The 26831-nt window shown below is 34.0% G+C and overlaps 1 protein-coding gene across 1 annotated transcript; it reads right to left on the bottom strand.

Annotated features, from left to right (window-relative positions):
* Positions 1-1361: 1361 nt before the first annotated feature.
* Positions 1362-26040, bottom strand: LOC143232603 (proline-rich protein 5-like). The gene is made up of 9 exons (XM_076468223.1): positions 25549-26040; positions 19242-19328; positions 17556-17604; positions 15902-15959; positions 12127-12218; positions 11719-11797; positions 4403-4467; positions 3422-3587; positions 1362-2701 (listed from the first exon to the last, which is right to left on the bottom strand). Exons 1-9 carry the CDS (start codon positions 25782-25784, stop codon positions 2601-2603), a joined length of 933 nt encoding a protein of 310 aa, XP_076324338.1. The 5' UTR covers positions 25785-26040; the 3' UTR covers positions 1362-2600.
* Between the last annotated feature and the right edge of the window lie 791 nt (positions 26041-26831).

The raw sequence follows: 26831 nt of genomic DNA on the forward strand, positions 1-26831 counted from the left end.
ATTTTATCTTATAATCCCACAAACTTACCGCTTAGCCATCAGAAGACTTGAAGAACTACATAACTCCTCACAAATAAGAGACAGGCCGGATTGTAATATCACTTTAACAAATAATAATGAACGAGCTTTTCCAACGAAGTTAAAACATACGTTATGATACATTGAATTATTACTGTAAAGTCTGCGCCATTAGTTTAACTGAGGAAACAAAATATAAGGAGAAATAATACGGTATTTGGAATTGATATTTGTAATCCAAAAGGCACTTTATATACATAATAGCTAAAAGATTCGTTCAGAGACCCTTATAATGTCGGAAAATCGTCCATATTTTCACTCCTGACCAGAAAATGGGATAACCATTCAGCAGTGCACGAAGTCTCCTGATCTTTGTGCAGTTTTAAACTGAAGAAAAAAAGGATTTACTTGTTCAGTTGTCACTCTAATACACAGCCCAGTACATTATCCACTAGGCTATGCTTTATATTTCAGAAATATTCTCATGAAGAAGCACCAAAGCGAAACATTAAGTATCGAAGTAGAGTTCACCTGTGGCACAGTGGCATGTCTGTTGGCGACCAGGTTTCGATACCGGTGATGGGCATAACACAAATACCCTGTTGTGTAGCTTTATGTTTACCTTCAACCCGTTACAGAAAATAACAAATTGGTTATTTTAAGATCGCTTATTTCTACCATTAAAATGTATTTTCCCCATCCCACCAAACATGCTCGCCCTTTCAGCCGTGGGGGCGTTATAAAGTTACAGTCAATCCCACTATTCGTTGGTAAAAGAGTAGCCCAAGAGTTGGCGGTGGGTGGTGATAACTAACTGCCTTCCTTTTAGTTTTACACTGCTAAATTAGGGACGGCTAGCTGAGATAGCTCTCGAGTAGCTTCGCGCGAAATTCAAAACAGAACAAACCAAAATGTTTTTTATACATCAATGTGCGTCACAAAAATTAAATATGTTTTAATTATTATGCATGACGCTATAATAACTATTAACTTTATATACATTATTTTATGCTAAGCACTTCATATGTAAACCACTTCAAGTACCGAATGATTGCTTAAATTAATAATTACAGATGTACTACTACTTTATTTAATTCATATAATTTCTATATTTCTATATTTCTAGATAATATAAAACTTACAAAACTAATCGCTCTAACAAAGTAAATTTTGATACGATAACTCATTTCAGAATCAAATTCTTTTTTTTTTTTTGCAGACATCCAAAAATGCAGGAAGTCATATAAATACATAGCATGGTCGTCGTGATATTGACTGTCACGGCTGTGGTACTTACTCTTACCCGAAACGCCCACGTCTTGCAGAAACAAAGAAATCCATTATTTCTTAAGAAACAGAAGCTTATTTCAACATGACTCTCAAGTCTTTCAGTAATTTTCACAGATGATTTTGACACACTTATCTCCACAACGTTTGGTACTCTGTAAAACTTCTTACCATTCTACCAGCGTTAAACCTATTATTGTTTACTCTGACACGTAAACGTTAAGACTTTGAACTGAACAACCACTTTCAGCGAACTTCTCACGCAACAAGAACATTTCGAGGATGCTGTTACAGTGTACAATAATTATGAGATTTTGTTTATTTTTTCTCATTTTATCACATTTTCTAAAAATACACAGGTATTTATCTTATTCCTCCAAAAACCAGTAATACGTGTCTAAAATGTGCCTATTCGTAAAGCTTTTCTTACATAGAAATGTATATCACAATACATCTTACCTTTATAGGTATAAAAACATGGCTAACTGCCGACGAACTAACAAACCTCATAGTAAACACATTTTACCATATAGGACTACTCTTTCTTAATTTCCTATTATTGTTTGCAAATACAGTTTAGTATAACTATTTACATAGAATTTATTATGCAAACATTAAGAAGTTTCAAGACAGCCACTAACTTTAGTTATTAAGCTTTTCATACATTAACAAAATATTTTGATATTGAGTCTTCAAAAATATATACCAAGACATTAAAAGGCCTCCACATCGGCGCGAAATGTCGTCCAACTCACAATTCATGAATGATAAAATTCAAAGATAACTCCACGTTCATGACAAGTTTCTAGTGGCGCAACGTCCTGTTTATACATGCAGCGTTTTTAATATACGAGGTTGCTATAGCTTCCACTTCCTCCAAAAATAAACTAATATTATAACCTCACAACTTGTCCGAATTTGTTTTTGTTTATCACTTGAAAACTACATATACAGATTTCTTCGCGTTCATTATATTTAGTGTAGAAAAAAACCCGTTACCTTCTCATAAAATTAGTATTTTAGATTTCATAAACAGCTGACAGCTATTATGCAAACGTCTTGCATATTTTTTACCTTCAGCTTGTAATATTTTAATACGAAACGTTTTTAATTGTATCTCAAAGGGGCTCAGATTGATTTTAAAAGATTCCCAACCATCTTCTTTACTGGTTGTGATGAATTGAGAGAGAAATAAAATGTAATTACAAATAACGAAAAAAATAGAAATTACAAATTAATTTCTATATGTTTCCCACTACGCCCTCTCGAAGATTTGTGACAGTAACATGAGACAATCATTCCTGTTGTTTCCTTAGTGCGGTTAAAAACATTTCGTTCAGAGTGTCCAACCGGCTGGGCTGAATGCTGAGAGGACGAGAAATTCGACGACCACCATCTGCAACAAGTACAAGTATCAAAGTTTGAAAACTAAATATTTAACAAGCCCTCTCTATAGTATAGTAATTAAGAAACCAAACATATATATAATGTTACATCTCTAAAGTGTGAAACCTCCGAATCGTTATGAAATACCACTTGTTACAAACGAACATTTATTTTCCAGTTGTTTTCTTGAAAATAACAACAAAATAACCAATTTTTATATTTCAATTACAAACAAATGTCGTGCTTTTTATATTTGCATTTTAGTCACAACGCTAATTTGAGTAATCGAAAGTAAGCTAAAAATCAAATAAATGTAAACTATAAAACTCAGAGGTTAGGGCAAATTTGTTGAATAAGTCCCACTTTCACAGTGGTAACCACAAAGTCCCTTTTGAAACTTCCATTGTAAATCATCTTTAGTTCTTGACATTTACAAACATAATGTGATGAGACTGGTATGAACCGAAACTTCAGTTTTCATCTGGTATTTCTCATTCATTATCAGCAAGTGTGCTACATACTTCAACTGGTAATGCGTTAAATAAGAATTTAGCTACAAGCAGTTCTGTAAAGCATCAGAGAAAAATATAAGTTATTATTTCCAGTTAAGAGGGTCTAATTTAGGAAACATAAAGCCGTTAATGTTAACGAACATGAAATAGATTAGAACAAAGCATAAGAAATATTTAAACAAATTTTCTCTAACTGTTAAAAGAAACTGAAACCTTACCACTTGATCGCCTCCTTGCTATAAGCTGCGGCTCCGATGACTCGATTGATGGTATGGGTTTACCACAGTATAGACCTTTAAACCCTAAAAATGGAACTACTGTCCTAGCCAACAAAGGTTCCAAACGAAGCTTGTTTTTATTTGGAGGAAAAGCGTCGTTCACATTCTGAAGACACGTACAAATTAAAAACCTTACCACTGTTCTGAATATATATATATATATATTGTAGAATTTGCCAGTTTAGTAGCAAATTAACTGAGTTTAGCTTCATTTCTTTATTACTGGAATACGAGAACAAAATTCGATTTATTTTTGTTTACATTCAAATTAGAAGACATAGTGATGTGGATATTTAATATGGATAGTATAGATCGTAAAATCTAATAAATATTATATCTGAATTACTACACTGAAGTTTCATTCTGTCTTGACGGTGAAGTGAACATGTACAAACTAGTGATTTTGTTAATATATTTTAAAGCTAGCGTTGTGATGAAATACCAAAAACGAAATAAAATATCCAAACCTGACTTTATTTAAATACAAAAAAATCATTTACCTATGTTTATCACAAAATATGCAAAGCCAAAAATATAAGTATCGATTTATCTTGTGTGTTATAAAACAAAACAGAATGTCGATCATAAAGTTTATCTGAGACGAATAGCAATAAAGGTCAAATAAAAAGTTCGTTTCCTAGTGCAAAAGTTTTGAACTTAAGCAAGTACTTTAGTTAACAAAACGAGTCAATTGTCATTCGAGGTGATAAAATTCAATATATAATTTTAAAACCGATCTTAATTTTGCTAAAACGTATTTCATTTAGTTGTCATTCAGATACATTTAATATATTTTTACATAAGGTCTTTTCAAGAAATCAACTCATAACGTTGCATCAGTACACTTTTTTCTGGAATAAATGTGCAAAACAAAAAATACTCAAATCACATCTAGTAGTAGTAGTTATTAGCCATACTCACGTATAGTATAAGCAACATGTGTTTAACACCAGATGGCACTTCCGCTGTTTCTGTGAATAGGGCATCTGATGGAGAAATTACATGCACGTTAAAAAAGGAAATTAAATATATTCATTTCTTATGATGGAGTATGTTAAATAAAAATACAATGTTTATGATAAAATCGCGCTAGATTGCACATACAAAAGTGGAAAACCACTTTGAAATCCTGAAAAAAAAAACTACTGTCCTGATCAACAAGTGTTCTAAACAAAGCTTGTTTTTTTTAAGAAAAATTGTCGTTCACACTCTAAAGAAACGTACAAGTTAAAAGTATTAACACCTTTCTGAAGGAAGGGTGTTGGTTTGATTGTTTTGTCACTTTTAGCACCTTGCATTAATTTTTTAAATTACACGGACTTTTGGTTACTCACTCTAACTGACTATCTCTGGTATTGTAAGAAGGGAGATTTCTATGGGCAAATATTAATTTAAAATACAGTTAGACACATCTACATGGGAGCATAGCTTTCGGTGATGAACATCTATTAATTCTGTTTCTTGGCCGGTTTACAGTTCGCTTTGAGATACGCACCTCTTTAAAGCAGAAACAAGATAATGAATTTTGTTGTCGTTTACCTTACAATTACCTTTCAAAGCTGGCTTGACTTAAAGTTTAAAAATATCGTTTTCGTTTGCCTTTCAACTAATATCTAAACCTACTTGAGTTAACGCGAAGAAGGTTGAAGAAGAATTATTTAGAAAAGTCGCAATTAAGTTATTTCGTAAATTTCGAATTATCTGGGTTAGTTGCTGCAACATGACAGGGTCTTGGTGTTTAGAAACATAGAAGTGTTTTAATTGCAAAAGACAGGTAAAGATATGTGTCACGTATTTGTTTTAATGTTGTTTATACGCGCGTCGTCTGAAACAAATACTTAATTAGCACATTAGTACAGATTTAATGGAGCCCTCGTTTATTAAGTTACTGACGTAAATACCCCTGGTGACGAATTAATTTGTTTTAGTGTGCATAAACCTGAACTGCGCAGAATGTGTATGTCTAGAAAAACTCACAGAGACTTCTCTTTTTTTTCGTGTGATTGGATATCAACATATCTCATTAATAAGTGAGTAATATGTGTTGCAATCATATCGAAATACTTCCTAAAATAGTTTTTATCACAGTTAGTAACATGTACATGAATTGTATGTGTTAAAAGGAACCTAAATAACTGAGTTGATAATAGCGGCATGTTATTAAATGAAAATAAATATTTCGTGTCCAAAGATATTAAAAAGATTTTACGTCTTCTTGTACCACATTAAGTGTATTATCAACTTTGTATTTACAAAGTAAAGGTTAAATAAATAATTTTAACTAAATTCAAAGGGTATATTCTTTTATGCTAGTTTCTGCTTGAGTTTGACATTTTTGTTTTCAATAATTGTAAATTTACTTATTGTCAGTACTAAGACATATAGGGCCCGGTATGGCCAGGTGGGTTAAGGCGTTCAACTCGTAATCTGAGGGTCACACCAAACATGTTCACCCTTTCAGCCGTGGGGGAGTTAAAATGTGACGGTCAATCCTACTATTCGTTGGTAAAAGAGTAGCCCAAAAGTTGGCGGTGGGTGGTGGTGACTGGCTGACTTTTCTCCAGTCTTACACTGCTAAATTAGGGACAGCTGGTGCAGATAGCCCTCGAGTAGCTTTGCGCGAAATTCCAAAAAACAAACAAGAAAAGCAAAGACTATAGAGCTCTGTAAGCTTTATTTATTACGTATGCTAACAAAAGGATTTGTTTGCTTTGAATTAAGCACAAAGCTACACAATGGGCTATCTGTGCTCTGCCCAACACGGGTATAGAAACCCGGTTTTTAGAGTTATAAGTCCGCAGACATACCGCTGAGTCACGGGGTGGCCTAACTAAAAGAAGTAAAGTTGTCTAACTATTTTTCTAGTTATTAATTTTCTGCCATTTACTAATTTTTCTTGTTTTTATTACTATAATAACAAACCAGACGTAAACAGAGGTTTGAAATCGTTACCTTAACGTTATACTCTGCTTCCCCCAGTGGCACAGTTATACGTCTGCGGACTTATATCGCTAGAAACTAGGTTTCGGTACCCGTGGTGGGCAGAATACAGATAGCTCTTTGTGCAGCTTTCTGCTTAGCAACAACGTTATACTCTGACTAACTTTTGCTAGGTTTGACCCCAGATCTTCCTATAATATTTCTGAAGGGTGTAAAAGAAAAATCTACATGTCAACATTGGAAATTCTCTTATCAATCAAGCTGAAAATATTATACGAGAAGAGAAATAAACCAACGATACCCTAGTCATGACATCACGATTGATATTGGTCAAGGTAGCCATCAAGCGATGAACGTGATGACAACAAAATCTAAAACAGGTGCTTATTTTATACGCTGGAAGTTTGGTAAGACTGTATATGTATTCATATAGAGCGAATTTTCTGGTATGTTATTATGGTTGCACCAAATACAAACTCTTTTTTTCATCATCAGATATTCGTTAGAGGCAAGTATAAACTTAACCACATCACATTTTGTATTCGTAATAAATTATATATTAATTAGATCACTGTATATATATATATTTATATCGTATTTACATCCATCGATAACAGTTTTGTATAATTACAACAGACAAAGTGCCAAGAAAAAACAACTTATATCTGTTTTGTAGTTAAATAAAATTTTTCTTTCATAATAATAATATGTATGTAACTGTTAGATAGCGATCTTTTGCTCATTAAATCAGGCTCACAAGATGAGCTGCAATTCATAAACTAGATCTCAAACTGCAACTCGGAATTATTCAAGATGTAGCAGAAAACTGAGGCTAGTTAGTTTTATTATTTCACAGTTGTGATGGTTATTATAAAAGATATATACATGCGCACTTAAAACTTATTCTGAGCTTTGTTTCGACAGTTCTAGAATGATTACTATAAAAAAAATATAATGATAACATAGGCCTGCGAAGGTTTTGTTGCCATAAAATGTTTACACATTTTACAGTACTTCCTGTACGCTGAATCTAAAACTGATTTCAATTTTTAGGCCCGGCATGGCCAAGTGTGTTAAGGCGTTCGATTCGTAATCTGAGGGTCGCGGGTTCGGATCCCGGTCGCACCAAACATGCTCGCCCTTTCAGCCGTTGGGGCGTTATAAAGTTACGGTCAATCCCACTATTAGTTGGTAAAAAGTAGTCCAAGAGTTTATCATAAACATTGTATCTATATTTAACATACTCCATCATAAGAAATGAATATATTTAATTTCCTTTTTTAACGTGTATGTAATTTCTCCATCAGATGCCCTATTCTCAGAAACAGCGAAAGTGTCATCTGGTGTTAAACACATGCTGCTTATACTATACGTGAGTATGGCTAATAACTACTATAATGTGACAGTCAATCCCACTATTCGTTGGTAAAAGTGTAGCCCAAAAGTTGGCGGTGGATGGTGATAATTAACTGCCTTCCCTCTAGTCTTACACTGCTAAATTAGGGACGGCTAGCGCAGATAGCCCTCGAGTAGCTATGCGCGAAATTCAAACAAATTTCCATTTTTATTTCACAAAAGTCATTGATAATTTTACATTAGTAAATTATTTTCATTGAAATCGGATCAAATTTTGTTATGTTTAAAATGTTGACAACCACTGGCTATAGATTTCTCTGGACCAATCACGACGCGAGAGTCTTATCGATCGTTCTGGAATCCAAGCATAATAATAAAAAATGTTCATTGTAGCAAAGAAAGTAATAATTTGATGCAAGCATAATTTTATCTTCCCGATATGGAAAAAAATCCTTACGTAATAGAAAAATAAAGAAATAAAGAATACTATTTTCGAAATTTGCATAATTTAATTGTGGAAAATCTGTTTTAAAAAACAAAACAACTTTTATGATGTTTCAGTTCGCAGGCCTGTGTTATTGAAACTTCACAACTCTACACTTCTACAGAACTCTGCTTAGAGTAATAAATTTACTCTTGGATATTATCAAAATAGCATAAAAATAAATAGCACTAAATTCTTTGACAATCTGTTGCATAATTAACATTTATGAATTTGTAGTAAGAAAGTTAACATGTTTCGTTTGATCAAAAAGCTGCAGTGACGTTATGGATACGCTTAATAGGTTAAACTGTTATGTAGGTTGTAGGTTATCTTACCAAAATGTGCCTAAAACTTTTATTTTGCAATTTAACTATCATGCACCATGTATTTTTTGTTATTCAGTTTTCTCAAAGCGCGTATAGTTCACTATTTAGAACAACCTTTATCTTATTTCTAATATGATTTATAGTGTTATTTATCCCCACAAGATGGCCAACTTGACTGTAAAAGATTGAGCGTCAGCAAGACTAAACACACGAACCCGCAACACAAAACCAAAACGGAAACACCTTTTTTTACCTACGTGATATTGTTACGTCATGTGTTATTTGTGTATTTTCTTATGTCTTTTGTTGAGTTAGTTAAAAAGCTAAAAAAACCAAATTATTGCAGTCGTTTTGATATGAGGTCAGCTGAGGAGCTGTAAAAAACAAATTATTTTATATTGTTTTATAACTTGTCACATGCATTAGTACTACTGCTCTAAAGTTTAAAATAATTTTGAATATCATTGTTCGTTTGTTTCCTTACAAATATTATACTGCTTTGTTAGCTTACGACTGGGCTTACGACTAGCAACAATCTTCCAAATTGGCTAAACTACATACATGTAAAAATGTCATTAATAACGAGAATCCAATGATGGATCAGTACATTGTCGTGATAAGTCTCATTTTTACTGTGTACTGATTTATAGTATTACGTATTTTCTTGTCAGTTTCTTATATAAGTGTCTTTATTTTATTATGTTAGCTTACTATTGATCAGATGGTATCAAAAGTTATAGAATGCTTAATCTGAACATGGCTGGCATACACTTAAATAAATAACTAGCGGAATGTATACGAGTTGAAACAACGCTGGGTGTGAGACTGCTCAGAAATGTTTGCTTGTTTTGGATTTCGCGCAAAGCTACTTGGGTACTGTGTGAGCTCATTGTTCCAAATTTAGAAGTGATATAAGTGGTTGTCAAAAATCAACCACCACCGATTCTCGGGCTATTTTTGTTTAGTGAGATTAACAGGGTGAAAAGGTGTTTTATGATGGATTCGAACCTACGACACGCATATTGCGAGTCGAGCACCCTAATGACTAGTCCTCGCGCAAAAATTATATCGCAAATTAAAACATCTCAAGTTTTAAAAAATGTTAAAATAATCATAATTCTTTCCATCTTAATGTTTTATTTACCAGTATCTGACAATAACAACAGAAGTTTTCTTTGAGATTAGCCCTTATGGGTTAAACTATTGCCGGGAAGTATCGAGTAATTTTAACGTTTTTTCAGGCAGGCTGAAGTAATTAATCATGAATATAGCTGATCCTAAATCGTTAAAAACTAACACTTAACCTATTTAAAAGTTTTTATGCATATATATCTAAGGAATACAGCTGGTAATCACCACCCATAACCAACTCTTGGGCCACTCTTTTACCAACGAATAATGGGATTGACCGTCACATTCTAACGCCCCATCGGCTAAAAGAGCGAGCATGTTTGGTGCAACGGGGATTCGAACCCGTGACCCGCAGATTACGAGTCAAATTCCTTAAACCACCTGGCCGTGCTGGGCATATCCAAGGAAGTAACAATATGAAATATTGTTGTAATTAATTTGTAGTTATTTGTGTGTCTGTGTTTTCATATACTAAACCCACATCGGTCTATCCCTCTAGTCTTACACTGCTAAATTAGGGCCGGCTAGCGCAGATAGCCCTCTTGTAACTTTGCACGAAATTTAAAACAGACAAACTATCTACAGAAATCAAACCTCTTATTTTAGTGTTCAAATCCGAAGACTTATTGCTGTCCCATAAGAGGACTCATAGTAATGAAACAAAACATAACAACTCTTATTTCTTCTTTGTAATACCTCAACAGACAGCTTAGCTTGTTGAAAGCTTCATGTGATACAGCGCTAGATCTGGGGTTTACAATACTTTAAACCTGTTTTCGACAACCATAGTGGGCACAACACAGATAACCCATCGTGTAGCTTTGAGCTTAAGTACAAATAAAAACTTGTTGAATATCCTGGGGATGTTTGTGATACATATGATCAAGTATTAGGTAACATAACCCACCTTAACTCTAATTTTGAGACACCTTTAGCCATTATTTGTGACTTTAACCTATTGATAAGAGACACAACCTTAAAACCTAGGTATTCGGGTCTTCTGTACAATCTTCTCGTTACTAGTTGCAAATCTTCACAGTCACATCTTATGTTTTTTCAGTGACTATTCACATAAACAGTTACACGTATTCTAACATTTTGAATTAAAATAATTTAAATTCGTTTGGTTTTTCATAGATCAGTAAAAGATGAAAACAGAGACATACATTTCTCAGTTGTTAGTTCCTACTCAGAAAGTCGATAATGTATCTCAATCCACGTAAAGAAAAGTAGGTTTGATTTTATTCTAGTAACAGGATCTAAGTGTTGATACACATTGTGTTACGTTTCAACGTCTTTTATCTTGCTTAATGTTGTGCAAACTGCGGAGATACTTAGGTTTATGAGTGAATATATTAGTTGTCTGATATAAACAATCTAACGTTCAAACTCACCTTACGTATGCATGTCGTGCCTCGACACTAAAGTATAACGCGAAAAATATCGTATGTGTAACGCGAGAACACAAAAATAACATGAAATACCTTTCAAAAACGCGTCAATCAAAACTTTCAAAAGACGTCACTGATAACTTATCTAAGTAGGACGAGAGAAACCATGATAAGTTATGCAGGCGAATATAATTTTTATGTGAAACCTTCTTAATAAAGAGTTAAACGTAAGTAACTGACAAATTTAACAACATAAAAGGGACAAAACATGTAAACAACATACGACATTAACGATAACAAGTGTATTTATCAGTTATCCGATATCCTCGCTCTCAATGTTTTTGAAGGTGTTATCTCGTTCAGAAATCACCGCTAATGTGTCATTAAATATCACTGACACCATTAAGTTTATTTTCTCAATGCACATAGAGTTTCATTTTGAATTATGTTGACATATTAACTTCACAAGAGATTTATGATTTGAATCTTGAGACAAAATCATATTTATATATAGATACAAAATTATAAAAACCCTTTCACCCGAGTACTTTTGAAAGACGGACCTTTCTTATTCAGGGGTAAACTGGGATTATTTAAATACATATTTACCTTCAATGTTTAGTTTCAGAACAACTTTGTCACGAAACGCGGCAAGTGTAGTTTGTCGTATTGTGAAACCTTCTCTGGTCTGAAAGAAAAATAAACTTTAAAAGTGTACATGTATTGAACTCTTACTCCAAACTCCCATATCTTTTTTACTTAGTTTTCATAGTTTTTGTTGTTTTTCTTCGCTATAAAACTTAACTACAATGCGTTTAATATATAGCGTATAATTTTTAGTACTCGCCTCTCTATATTTTCAAAAAATCTACGTTTATTAGATCAAACATAGAAACAGCATGAATAAGTCAGACATATGTCAGATCATGCGAGCTACGTTATCGTATATACTTTTACAATCGTTTTCAGTATAGAAGATATGTTCTCTTTATATAGGTTGATGTTTCAGACACCTACCTTGACAAGAAAGAATACTGCGTCTAAAAGTGGCAATATATTCACAAAGGTATTCTCCCACACTTCCTCTAGAGAGCGCATCAGTCGCCTTCCTGTAGAGAAAAACGCACATAAAATTTATTCGATTCTGTCTTCCGCCTAACTGAAATGAAACTAAGTAGCTTTGGCGATCAGCCATTTAGGACTAGAGGACAGTGAAAAATGGATTGGCGCTAGATGATTAGTTTATTTGACTGTTAAGAAGAAGCTATTTTGAAAGGGGAAACATTAAATCATTTATTTAGCAATATTATATCTATATATGAATATATATTAGGTCATCCCTTAAGTAATGTCCGATTTTAGATTCAGAAAAAGAGAAAGAATTTAAAACGCTTTTAATGTTATTTAATCAATAATGTATGTTCCATTATTATTAATTACTTCCTTCCAACGATTCACAAGCTTCTGAATGCCACTTTTATAAAATTATTGAGGTTTGGAGGAAAAGAATGTAGAGAGAGTAGTTTTGACATCTTCATGTGTTCTAAGCTCTTTTCCATCAAGATAGTTCTGCAAACTTAGGAATAGATGATAATCAGATGGAGCAAGATCTGGATAATAAGGAGAATGTGGAAGATTTTCCCAGTCTAGCTCTTCAATCTTTACGGATGTGATCATTGCTGTATGGAGCTGTGTGTTATCCTGGTGTAACACAACACCTTTATGGTTGATTAAAGCAGGTCTATTTTCTTTCAGTGCAACATTCAAGCGCTCTAACTGTTAACAATAGAAGTCTGATGCAATCGTTACGTTGAGTAACAGCAACTCAAAGTAGAACTCACCAACAATATCCCATCAAACGCTTAACAAGACTTTCCTAAGGTGAAGGTCCATTTTGGGCTGTGCTTTAGCCAGTTTAGCTGCAATGAGCCATTGTCTGCGGCGCTTAACATTTTTATAATATATCCATTTTTCATCTCTAGTCACTAACCTCTCCAGAAAAGGTGAGTTACGTTCACGAGAGTACAGACAAGTGCAAATGTCCACTCTTACTCTGAGGTTGGCTTCTGTCAAATTATGGGGGACCCATTTTCTAAGTTGTGATACCTTTCCAAGCTGTTGCAGATGACGGTAAACTGTTGAATGAATTGAATTAAGCTTCAACTATTACAGCACAATCTTCATCAAGTGCAGCCAGCAGCAAGATATCATTAAGCTCAACAGGACGACCTGAACGTGGCGCTGGAGTCACCTGGTCTGAACTTCTGAAACCACCGACATTTTCTTTCATTGATAGACTCCACATCATAAACACCTTGAATTTTTCGTGTAGTTTCTGCTGCACTATTGCCTTTTGTAAGCTCATAAAGCATTATATGCCTAATATGCTCTTTAGATACATCCATCTTTATAAAGGTTTATTTGATTAATGATCTGAAAAAGTGGAATTGGGTGAGTTTCTTTTACTTGTCTGAACATTTTTATACACGTCCTACTACATATTTTAAACATTAAATCCTTCTACAAAGACAGAAATGATGATGCACTTTCTGTATTAAATTTTCGGACATTACTTATGGGATGATCTGATACATGTTTATAAGCTGTTAAGCTACTTTTCATCCTTTCAATAGTAATTTCAGCTAAAATTATAATTTGTTTTATTTATTTCTCAACATTAATTAACAAATGTAAAAATATTCAACGTATTATGAAAATACTCCAAAAACGTTATGTTTCAAAAGACCCATGTAATTATAAAAATAATAAAAAGTGAAAAAATGTTTAGTGACAACAATTAAACATAAAGCACAACAGTTAACACTAAACATGGTTAGGTTTATAACATACAATATTCAATATAGGTGTTTTATACTTAAAATTTTTCTGCTTGCTTGTTTTTGAATTTCGCGCAAGGCTACTCTAGGGCTATCTGCGCTAGCCGTCCCTAATTTAGCAGTGTAAGACTAGATGGAAGGCAGCTAGTCATTACCACCCACCGCCAACTCTTGGGCTACTCTTTTACCAACGAATAGTGGGATTGACCGTCACATTATAACGCCCCCACGGATAAAAGGGCGAGTATATTTGGTGCAACGGAGATTCAAACCCGCGAGCCTCAGAATACGAGTCGAACGCTTTAACCCAACTATCTATGCCAGGGCCAAAATTTTCCACAAAACCACAGAACGAGTCATTATCCCTACAATTTTAAAATAATAGACTAGAGGAAAGGTAATAATTCAAAACCACCTACCATCAGTTTGTTGGTCTATTATTATTTGACCGAGCAGTGAAATTTGAGTGTCATTCATATAATGCATGTACGTTTTTAAAGCGCAGAATGCGGTTTCAAGGTAAAGAAAAACACGAACCATAAACCATCAGAATCATAATCAGGGCAGACCAGCCACCAGGCCATTCTGGGCCTAGTATAAATAAGGTATGTACTTTGTTTTTTAAGGCTTGGATTGGATTAGGGTATTAGGCGGCTTATTCGGTACATGGGCTGTATGTTCTTTTTTTTTTGGTATGGAAACTGTATTTTGACTCTCGTTTGGATACTTCGAACACGTCGTCTCAGGGTAAATAAAAGGATGCACAAGTTCGCTAAGCTGTCCACAAAATATATACATTCTTTGTTGAGTAAAAATATGATACTGAAGTAAAAAGAAACTTTTTTGTGTTTTTAAACCTTCATTTTTTCAAAAGATAACTTTCAGCTTTCTACTATTATCTTATATACTTTTTACTATCAAATTCTACACCATCTACCTACTATTAACCTGTGTATCTCCTATTCTATAGTTCTATGTATAATTTATAATACTAAAATCGGGCTTCTAAATTTACCGTTGATGGAGCATTGCGTAACTTTGTAGATTAAAGTTTTCGTACAAGTGGAATTTTGCATTAACAAAGTTTGATCATAGGAGTTAATTAGCAGGATGTAAAGAGGTTAATAATAGGAGGTATAGAGGTTTAAAGTCTTATATATCTAGTTTTGCGATGGTTATTTATTATTAATCATAAACAAACACTTGTTTGAAAAAATAACATTTCATTCAAATAAACGTTTCTGTTTATTTGTTTCAGAATTTTCTATAGAGCTACACAAGGGCTATATTTGCATACAACCTCTCTAACTTTGAGTTGAAAGACTAAAACGAAGTAAGCCAGTTAACAGCACTCTCTACCAGTACTTGAAATATTCTTCTTTAATCGAACAGTAGGATTTGATGGATGCTGTTTCACGGCCACCAAAGTGCGGTGATAGTTTTTGTAACAACGAGTCGCGAACCATGGATCATCTAACTTAGAGCTAGTGGTCGGTCCTTCTGTGGTTAGAATAATTTGTTTTAGTCAATCGCTAGCTGTGAATAATTAAAATAAATACTTTGAGAATTATATCATAAAATGCATAAATATGTTAGGCCCGGCATGGCCAGGTAGTTAAGGCACTCGACTCGTAATCTGAGGGTCGCGGATTCGAATCCCCGTCACACCTAACATGCTCGCCCTTTCAGCCGTGGTGGAATTACAACGTTACGGTCAATCCCACTATTTGTTGGTAAAAGAGTAGCCCAAGTGTTAGAAGTGACTAGCTGTCTTTCGTTTAGTCTTTCACTGTCAAATTAGGGAAGTGTAGCTTTGCGCGAAATTCAAACCAAAACCATAAATATGTTTTACTTCACTTTGCACAGTTATATTACAATAAATAATCATATTAATTTATGATAAGTGAATATATAATAATATTTTAGATGAAGAAGCATCAAATATCAACATTTACCTTTGGATTGACGTATACGCTCTCGAAGAATGTCCATTCCCTTACTAAGTATTTTTTGCTGTGAAGAAAATATACAAGTTCATTAGGTCTTGGGAAATATTATTTCAATGTTGAAATTAGTTTTAAGTCACGAAGCTATGAAACCTAATACAAACTCGCGCATATGAAATTTACAAAAGAGTTAGACTTGTTAACATAAACATGGTCTCGTGAAAATATTTACATTATCAGATTAAAATAATGCTGAAAAGAGTACATTTTTTTATCTAATAATACGCGTGGCACATCTGAACACACAACACTCATATAACCCACATCTAAAACCATTTTGTTAGCTTATACATGGAATATATTATCAACTATACTAAGTCCTTAAAAGGAATATTTTCCAAATACGAGTTGACAATTAGCAGGTAAAATATGAACTGGAGATTAGCACAAGTGCACAGTTAGAAGGCATAACATAAGCTGGCGTTGAGTGTTAATTATTTAGTAAGAGTAAAAACAGAAAAAAAACAACTTCAAAATGAAAAACACAGAGCCTCCGATCACCGTACTTGGACATTATCATACAATAGCGATACTCGTGAATAAATGCATGATACTGGAAAAACGTTTTTATTACGCGATGTGCAACCCCCAATTTCGCGAAATTTTTATCCTATGTGTATGTAGATTTGCAATAAGGGTCACGATTTTTCCGATTCTTCTTCGTTCCCCGTCAAGGAAAACTTTATTTTAATCCATTCGAACATTATTAATGTTGTAATATAAATATTCGCTAGGTGGATGTAAGAGTTATTAAAGTCGGCCTAAAACACAAAACAAAGTTATACGAGTGTAACGCAATGTTTTCTTGTGTAATGAAAGTCTTACTTGTTTCTCTAATACAGGAAAACAATAGTGTTATTTTAAATCCTGTCAGAGCTACAATAATTCATATATATCACGTTTTTTTTTTACATATCACAACATTAATTCTTAACAAGTTTATGAAATACCACGTAATAATCATAGTTTATCAAATTACCCAGGATAGATTGGCATTAAAGGACTAACCCAGGCAATATTACATGCTGCACACTGGTTAATTGTCCGGTGTATTGGTGGGCCAATCCGCTCCTGAAAAGAACTCTTGGAGGCTCTGCTCAAACTTTCAAATATCAGCATTTTATAAGCAGTTACTTTCAGAATGCTAAAGTGTTTGTGTGTAGATGATCGTATGTGAAATAGATAATTGAATAAATATAAATAAATATATATATATATAATCACTAATCGTTAGTGCCATAGAAACGGATTATAGATAGATAAAAATAATCTTCTATCCAGTTACGGTGTTAATGTATGTACTTCCTTAAATGTATTGCAGTTTTATACAAATTTTCATCGTATTGTACATTTCATTGACTAATATTACATGCTGCTTTCGAATAAAATAGTTATAAACGTAAAAACCTTGGTCAAGAGGCGACTAACTGCATTACTTACGATTCAGTAAAACAACAGCTTTTCATAGGAGGTAAAAGAATAGAATACCTAAACTTTTATTAAGATATCCATTTAATTTTATATATGCAAAAATAAAAGTTCCTTTGAAGTTAGGAAGTATTTGTTTAAAAATTTTATATCGTCAAGGATAAAGAGACCATACCTTGTAATACTCATATATAAATGGACCTGCATATGAGTTCTGAAGTTTTCTAAAACAAAGACAACAATATAATTAATTACAATAAGAACATATTTTTATATTACACAAACATTCTGGAGAAAAATTTTGTTGATAAAAGGATTTGTCAAATGTTTGATTATAGCTATTGGCTTGCAACTCTCAGTTATGTATTGTAAAGTTTCAATACACACTTGATACTACAGATGAAGTATTTTTTAAAGTTTAAAAATGACTGCTTTATAAATGAAATAAGTTTGCTAGTGTTGGTTCTTACAGGTTCGGCCCGGCATGGCCAAGCGCGTTAAGGCGTGCGACTCGTAATCTGAGGGTCGCGCCAAACATGCTCGCCCTCCCAGCCGTGGGGGCGTTATAATGTGACGGTCAATCCCACTATTCGTTAATAAAAGAGTAGCCCAAGAGTTGGCGGTGGGTGGTGATGACTAGCTGCCTTCCCTCTAGTCTTACACTGCTAAATTAGGGACGGCTAGCACAGATAGCCCTCGAGTAGCTTTGTGCGAAATTCCAAAACAAACAAACAATCTTACAGGTTCGGTTCCATACTCACTTTATATTACGATCTCTACTTCAATGTTGTTACAAAAGAACGAAAACCAAGAAAACGAGAATAAAAATAGAAACCTTCAAATGCTCTAAAAAAAAGGCAAATTCACTTCTAAACCACAAGTGAGTCTAAGATATCAGATATTTTGCATTATTTCCCAAGATTAAACTTAGTTTGTTAATGATGTGGGGCGGCAAAAATTAGTTTAGAACTATAAATGTAGCTGTGTAGTACAGTTACAGAACATTGATCAAGTTTTAACCCTAGAGCAAATGTAAATTTATACGAAGTCAAAAATAACTGAAGGCCCAAAATATTTTACGAGATTCATAAATTATATGAAAAAAAAGTCAAATTTTATATCGGTTGCAGATTCTAAATTATGCATTCAAGTGTCATTATCAAATATGCGTGAAATACTCATTATGCGAATCATATTAGGACCTTTGAGTCTCTTAAGCTAGAGGAATATACATATGGCTCTTTTACCAGATCTTATGAATTGTTCATGTTCAATGGAAATATTGCGAAACCTGGACCGAAATAAGTAAAGCACACGTACTTTGATAGTAACTACTAGTCATTTTACTGAAAAGTAACAAAACTGTTGCAGAACATTTAGTTTATAAAATCGTATGTGTTTCTATTCACTTCAAGGTTGTCGCTATGGAGATGTAAACTACAGAAACAATAAAACAACTAGGGTTTTATAATGTGGACATTAATATAAGTATTTTAATAATTAGTTAATAAAATAGCAGCTTTCGTAAAATTATGTGATTTTTGTGGGGCGTTTTTTATCCTCGTAGGTGTTAAGTGTTTAGCGTATTTTATTTCATTCTTATTATTAAAAATTATTTTAAATCTTAAGTGTTCAGTTCAGTGTTAGTAATGATTGTGAAGCTTTTTACTGTAGGTTAAAGTTCTACCGACGTTTTACTACTTATGTATACATCTACGAAAGACGAATTTTTGTAGCTTTTTTCGTAAAAACTTCACCATCTTAAAATTCTTAGAAACAAATTAACAGGGTAAAGCCTTAAAACGAAGAAGAACTCAGCTGGTAATTCTGGTAATTAGATAAAAAATATTGAACAACTAACCGAATGGTTTCGTGTAATTTGGCTAGTTCACCGGCCTCCAAAACTGGTTTCTGCCTTTGAAACAATCCTACGGTGGCCTTCTGGAGGCTAAAACAAAAAAATTAAAAGTAATATTATAGAATAATTATCGTCATAACGATATAACATCTTTGTGTTTTTAAGACTAAATTAAGGATTTTTACGACAAAATTCCGAATATTCACGGGTGTTTATTTTTCGTAGTGTCAAAAGAACACGTCTACGTCTTTCACCTTCGGATAATGTTACTCTGTTAGTCTTGAAGAGACGGAATTTATTCAAAATAAATTCAGAAACGTTCTTAATCTTACATTTGTTATTGTACACATCTAAACACATGCTCAAAAGTATTATGTTGTTTCTTATTTTTAGTTACCTAATGAAAACTTTCCACAAAGTTAGTTATATTAATTTAACTTATATAGGTGGCGTGAAGCAGATTTTTTTTTATAATGAGAAGAACAGGTAGAGATATATAGCTATTGTGCATAAATATTGCGTTAAAGTATTTTGTTATACCATTTTATCAAATTTCCAGTTTTGTGATACACTCTAATACAAAAACATGTGAGGCCAGGTGGTTAAGGCACTCGACTCATAATCTGAGGGTCGCGGGTTCTAATCCCTATCACACCGAACATGCTTGCCTCTTCAGCTGTGGAGACGTTATAATGTGACGGTCAGTTACCACTCACTATTCGTTGGTAAAAGAGTAGCCAAAGAGTTGGCTGTTGGTGATGATGACTAGCTGCCTTCCCTCTAGTCTTACACTGCAAAATTAGGGACGGCTAACGCAGATAGCCCTCGTGTAGCTTTGCGCGAAATTCAAAACAAACCAAAAACGTGTTAAAAACATGGTTGGAGTTAAAAGTAACACAATTAGTGCGAGCTAACGAAACACAAGCTCAAGGTACAAACAGCACAAACATTGTGGAATGAAAAAAACAGAACACAAATGTGATGGATGATGGATAATTTTCGTTTTGAATGTTTGACATTTTTAATACACATAATAATAATAATAATAATAATAAATTAAAACAGTTCAAAGTATAACTTAAAAATAAAATGCTGCATAAAAACAACATTTTATAAACTGCCGTAGATTCGCTTCCATCATGTTCTACTCCTGAACGGCCTGAAGCGAAACGTGTCATAAAAATGTTTTTATTACAACACAACAATATATCTAAAACTCGTCATAAAAATGTTGTTTCACAACACAATAGTGAATCTAAATAAACACAATTTGAATTAAAAATTACATGACGGTTGTGTTTTTAGAAAACATAAACTTGATTTTCTGGGTGACAACAAAATTACTTCAAATAGAATAATAATAATTCATAATCTATATTAACAATAAATGATACCGTGTTGTTAATTTCTACCCTAATTGTGATCTGTGGATATTTAAATAAAATCGACCAGAACTGAAACACACTTATTTGTTACTGTTTTAACCATAGGTAATAGTCGTTGTTCATATTACGTGAATATCATAAAAGTAGCATCTCGACCACGACAAGGTCTATCGTATCTCTGCTGGCTTGAAGGGGCTGTTATTGGCTGAAATGCCACTACGGCACTGGCTAGGGCATTGTTTGTTTGTTTGTTTTGAATTTCGCGCAAAGCTACTCGATGGCTATCTGCTCTAGACGTCCCTAATTTAGCAGTGTAAGACAAGAGGGAAGGCAGCTAGTCATCACCACCCACCGCCAACTCTCGGGTTACTCTTTTACCAACGAATAGTGGGTTTGACCATAACTTTATAACGCCCCCCACGGCTGAAAGGGCTAGCATGTGACTGGGTGTGACTGGGATTCGAACCCGCGACCCTCTGATTACGAGTCGAACGCCTTAACGCGCTTGGCCATGCTGGGCCCTGGCTAGGGTAAACGTAGTGTGGTTCAAACGTTAGTATACATTATTCTTGCTCATAAGTTCGTAGGTTACAACTACTAGTTCAACTTTGAAAGGCCTATCCCGATGATGGTGTCATAAGACACCGAAACATACGTAAAGTCTCTTTAGGGCAAGTCCCTGTATTTAATAAATATTTATTTCGTGTGAATATAAGGGTGTATTCCTTTCAATTGTAAATAAATATTTTACTCAAAAGTCGATTTTAAATAATTTGTTTTAACTATTAACCATTAAAAAAAGGGATGATATTTTGCATTTGGAAATTTAATTTAATTAATTTAATTTAATTTTTAGGAAAGCTGAGAAAAGATGGGTAAAATATTATTTTCCCTGCATCTTAACATAACTGGGAACTTTCTTTTCCTCAAAACAAATATTTCGCTTTAATTCACATCAATAATTACACCATAAGCACAATATATTAAACAAACACGTAACTGCATATTTAAACAACCTTATTCTACTTCAAAAAGGTATGTGATCGTACCAATTGTGGGTTTGTTATCATTGTAATTAACAAACTAAAACATGCATTTTGTATATGTGTGTGCGTGTATGTATGTGTATTTATTTGTTTAGATTATTATTTTTCCCATAGGTGTCGCTATAATATTTTAAATTATTAAAAACAAATATGCTTAAAAGGTTAAGTATTAACTGAATTTACTTTCAATTTCGATTTTCGTCATCACTTTTCGCTTTTCCCCTTTCGTAACGTCCGAAATTAATAAAGCATCATGAACTGAAACGATAAATTTAACTTCGAAAAATCTCTTGTCCTTTGAGCTAAAATGAATATAAAATACAGGGTGGCCCGTAAGTCCCTACCCATCCACATTGTCTCTGAACAACGTCATAATGCTAATGATGAGTTGAAGACAGCTGTTACCGCGGCATTTGGAACAATAACCCCTGCTATGTTGAGGAAAATGTCTCACAGAACATGGAGTCGCATAATATCATGCAGCGAGAATGAGGGACAGCACACAGATACACTGGATACATAAGATATATGGATGGGTAGGGACTTACGGACCACCCTGTATATCTTCATCCTTCAAAACTCAGAGGCCTGACATGGCTAAGGGGGTTAAGGCGTGCGACTCGTAATCTGAGGGTCGCGAGTTCAAATCCCCGTCGCACCAAACCTACTTGACCTTTCAGCCGTGGGGGGGGTTATAATGTTACGGTCAATCCCACTATTCGTTGGTAAAAGAGTAGCCCAAGAGTTGGCGGTGGATGGTGATGACTAGCTGCCTTCCTTCTAGTCTTACACTGCTAAATTAGGGACGGCTAGCGCAGATAGCCCTCGAGTAACTTTGCGCGAAATTCAAAAACAATTGTAACTCAGTTTGCTTACACATGTCTTATTTTAAACTTATGTTTTTATGTCCGATCATGGATGTCTTAAAATGAATATTCACTTGTAAGAGTTGTTTCATCTGATTAAACCAAATATTAATTACGAGCTAAAATAATTAATTTCTTTTGATTGGGCTATCTGTGCTCTTCTATCAATGAATATCGAAAGCCGGTTTTAGCGGTGTAAGTTTGCAGACATGCTGTTGTGCCGCTAGGGGAAGGACAAGGAAGAGGGAGGACTCTGTTAACTCTATGAATCCAAACATTTTAAAAAGAAAAAAAGCAATAGTTGTGTATTTACTAACAGTGCCCTTGCCTTTTTCAATTTGTCTACCTTTTGGCATTTTACAGCGTAATAAAATATCAAAACAGATATTGCGTTAAGAAAAAAGTTACCTGCACTCAAAGCTTTAAAACATTTGTTTCTATTAGATTCTAAGGTCTGCAAGAAATATGTTTAAAGTAATTACAAAGTTTTCCTGGAATGATATCGAGAAAGTTGTAAAACATGACGAGTTATGTATTCAATGACATTTTTAGATAAATAAAAAAAAAATTCTGAAAAGAGGTTTCAATAATAATATTTAAAGAGCCACGTATGTTATGTTAAAAAGCTACACGTACACAACCTTAAAGAGTATGTGTAAGTTTTATTAAAATGATTATGAAGGCTCACCACTTCCTTACTGTTCATATAGTCACATACGGTTATGCTCTATTTAACGACCGTATTTCTTGACAATAGTTCTTCAGTGTAGTTCCCATTGAAAACGACTCCATCGTAAGACGTATGTCCAAAGTGCACCACTCCTTCCTGCGTGCTTTCCGTAAACTAGCTAGTATACAAGGGCGATACTTCCCAGAGTTTTAATTTTATATTATCATATACAAAAGTTACTGCGTCCGACGATTTGACCGACATGTATTTGTAGATAATAGCCTAAATAGTCGCTTCATAATCTATGCGTCAGTTGAATGTATATGTCGTGGAAGCAGCTTTTGCGTACATGATTTGTGTCGCTTTTCCAGACAAAAACCCTTCTTAATTGTGTTGTATATTGCTGCTTGTGGTTTTTGGACAGCTTTTCTCCATTAACTTTTGTGTTCTTAAATTATCACTTGTTACCAGACACTGTATTGCACTTACAACGAATGTATTACAGCTTGTTGCAAATATTTTTTTCCGAGTTGTCTAGGTGTTCCAAATCTACCTATGTATTCCTTTGTTTTCTAATACCACATAGTAAAAGAGTATCCCCGTTTTGGACATTATAAATCCGCAATTAAATACATCATCGTGATTTCCATGTATTGTTATTTTACGTCAGAAAGGGTTATTACATAACTTTTCCAAAAGCAATCAAATTTCGTTGGTGTCTTAATATCTACATTAAGCCAAAAAAGTGCAAAATATAGTTCTGATACACCTCGTTCAAGCACGACTTTACATCGATTGTGACTGCCACGTGACTTGTTGAGTTTCAAATTCAAAATCGTTTTAACATGACGTACTCGGCCGTGTGTAATTGTTACTCCTGACAGAATACAGATAACTTGTTCCATTTCAGTGAATTATGCAGTGGGGTAAAAACCATTGTATTTACGGGTATGAAGGTTTTTTAACAACCTGTATCTCACTTGCATCAGCATTTACTATTATAAGGCTATTGTTAAACAGTAAACTACCAGTACGATTATAAAGCTATTTGTTAAACAACACATAAACGTTTAAGTTGAAAAACAACACTGTTTTAGCTTGTTCAAGATAATATTGAATTTGTTTTTCTTTTTTTTTATTTTAACGCAATTTACTCTTTAATTTCATGTTTGTGACATCTAACTAAAACCTCAAATGTAGCTGTACTTAATAAACACAAAATTCTCTGAAACTGCTTCTAAAATATTTCTTTCGTAACAATTCCGTAATGCATAACCTCTCCCTTGTGTTAATATGACTACTAATGTTAAAACTAAAGGGTCCATTGGTGAGTTTCTATGAACAGTCTTAAGACAGTACAATAAAGCAGCATTAGGATTCCTCTGTGTTTGGTTTATTGGCTTCTCAGGCTTGCTTACAATAAAGAAATACAGTATAATTATGTCAAAGCGCGAACCTGTTTGAGACTTTGAAATCTACGAAAAAACAGAAATGTCGAGCAAAACAAAGAGGATTGGTTTGTTTCGAATTTCGCTCAAAGCTACACGAGGGCTATCTGAGCTAGCCATCCCTAATTTAGCAGTAAAAAATAAGAAGAAAGGTAGCTAGTCATCACCACCCACCGCCAACTCTTGAGCTACTCTTTTACCAACGAATAATTGGATTGACCGTCAGCTTATAACGCCCCCACGGCTGAAAGGGCGAGCATGTTTGGTATGGCGGGGGATTCGAACCCTCCACTTTCAGATTACGAGTCGAGCGTTCTAAACACCAAGCCATGTCGATCCTACTGAAACAAACAGAACAGACCCATACCAATTTGTATTAAGTCTTATATAAGAACATGTATGATATGTCATAAAAAAATTGCCCAAACATATCTAATACGGTAAGGGGAAGTTTTATCACAAATTAACTTCAGTCAACACAGTAAAAGCTGAATTACTTCGTAAGGTTATTGGTATAGGAATGTGTATAGAGAAGTATCATATACGCAAACTCAGCTTTTCAGATATAATTTTTCAAGGTTAAATATCAATTTTATTCACGTGTTTACATTTTTTTGGTTTTGCTTTTTGATAAAAAAAGGAAACATGTAAATCATATTTTCTTACAAATTTATAAAAAACAAAAGAAAATGGAAAAAACGAACAGATAAAAGGAAAACGTTTTTTTCTTTTGATTTCACTCCTGCTGTCCTATAAATTACTCCGATATTGTTTGCAAAATAAGAAGGAACGTGTAAGATACAAAAGTATGAAGAGTTATATTTAGGCCTTACTCTCGCCTTAATAATTTCGAGTATTTCTTAGTCCTAAAATAAACTTTACGATTTGTACTTACACGTCCCAGTCGATCTTTCTTCCTGAAATGGCCCGCTGCCACGGCAGCTGCTCCTTTCCGAAGTAAATATCTATGGACGATAACTCTCCGTTTTCCGGAACGTCTGGTAAGCTTGCTCCGTTTTGGCGGATCGAGTTAGGAGTTGCTACAATTCCTGGTGGCTGGACTGAGTGAAAACTGATGGCATTCATAGTTTTGTGTAAACCCCACGGACTTTGACGGTTGGACAATTGCATGATGTTTTGGTCTTATGTACCGTACTAATAGCGAGGGGTATAACAACGCTGTGTTTGCGACATTTCTACATTTACGCAGGAAAATTTTGCAATCTTTTTTTTTATACTAAACTCCAGGTGCATACAGCGTGCAGCACGTAATTCACCATAGCAACTGAACAGATAATGTATAAATATTAATACATCGACCAGTTGATATCGTGTTATCAAGAAATGCAACAAACAGCTATTGTGAAATGCCTTGCTGAAAGGCGTTGTAAGAATATGTGTATATAGGGTAAACAAAACGAAAACCTGCGTAATTTAAACATGTTGAAAAGAACATCCCTTAGCAACAGATGATTTTCTATGATTTTCACAAATGAACTAAATTTACGACAGTAGCAAAAAATAATCTTCTTCAAATTTCTTGAATATTTAATCAAAACTTCTTAATATTTTCTACACTATTATAGTTCCTTAATATAAACTTCGAAAGGAGAAGTTTGTCAGCAAGCCACAACGCGGATTTATAAATAGTTTCTCCATTTTACCACCAAAAACGTTTCAAACTTCCTACAGTGGGTGTGAAAGATTACATAATCCACTTGTTTTCATAAATAAACTTCAGACCAGGAACATTTCATGTTGTTCTGATACAGCTGATAAACGCAAACAGTTTAATTAATATTTCTGAGAACTTTAAGTGTTTGTTTATTATGTTTGTTTTTGAATTTCGCGCCAAGCTACACGAGGGCTATCTGCGCTAACCGTCCCTAATTTAGTAGTAAAAGACTAGAGGGAAGGTAGCTAGTCATTATTACCTACCGCCAACTCTTGAGCTACTCTTTTACCAACGAATAATGGGATTGATCGTTACATTTTAACGTTCCACAGCTGAAAGGGCGAGCATACTTTATGCCACGGAAATTCGAACCCGAGACCCTCAGATTACGAGTCGAGCGCCTTAACAACTTGGCTAAGAGTTAAGATGTTCTCGAAATCTTCCTAGATGGCCAGGTGGTTAAAGTTCTTGATTTGCAAGCTGAGGGTTGCGATACACCATAC

This window comes from Tachypleus tridentatus, chromosome 11 (assembly GCF_004210375.1).
Source record: "Tachypleus tridentatus isolate NWPU-2018 chromosome 11, ASM421037v1, whole genome shotgun sequence".
NCBI lineage: Eukaryota > Metazoa > Arthropoda > Merostomata > Xiphosura > Limulidae > Tachypleus > Tachypleus tridentatus.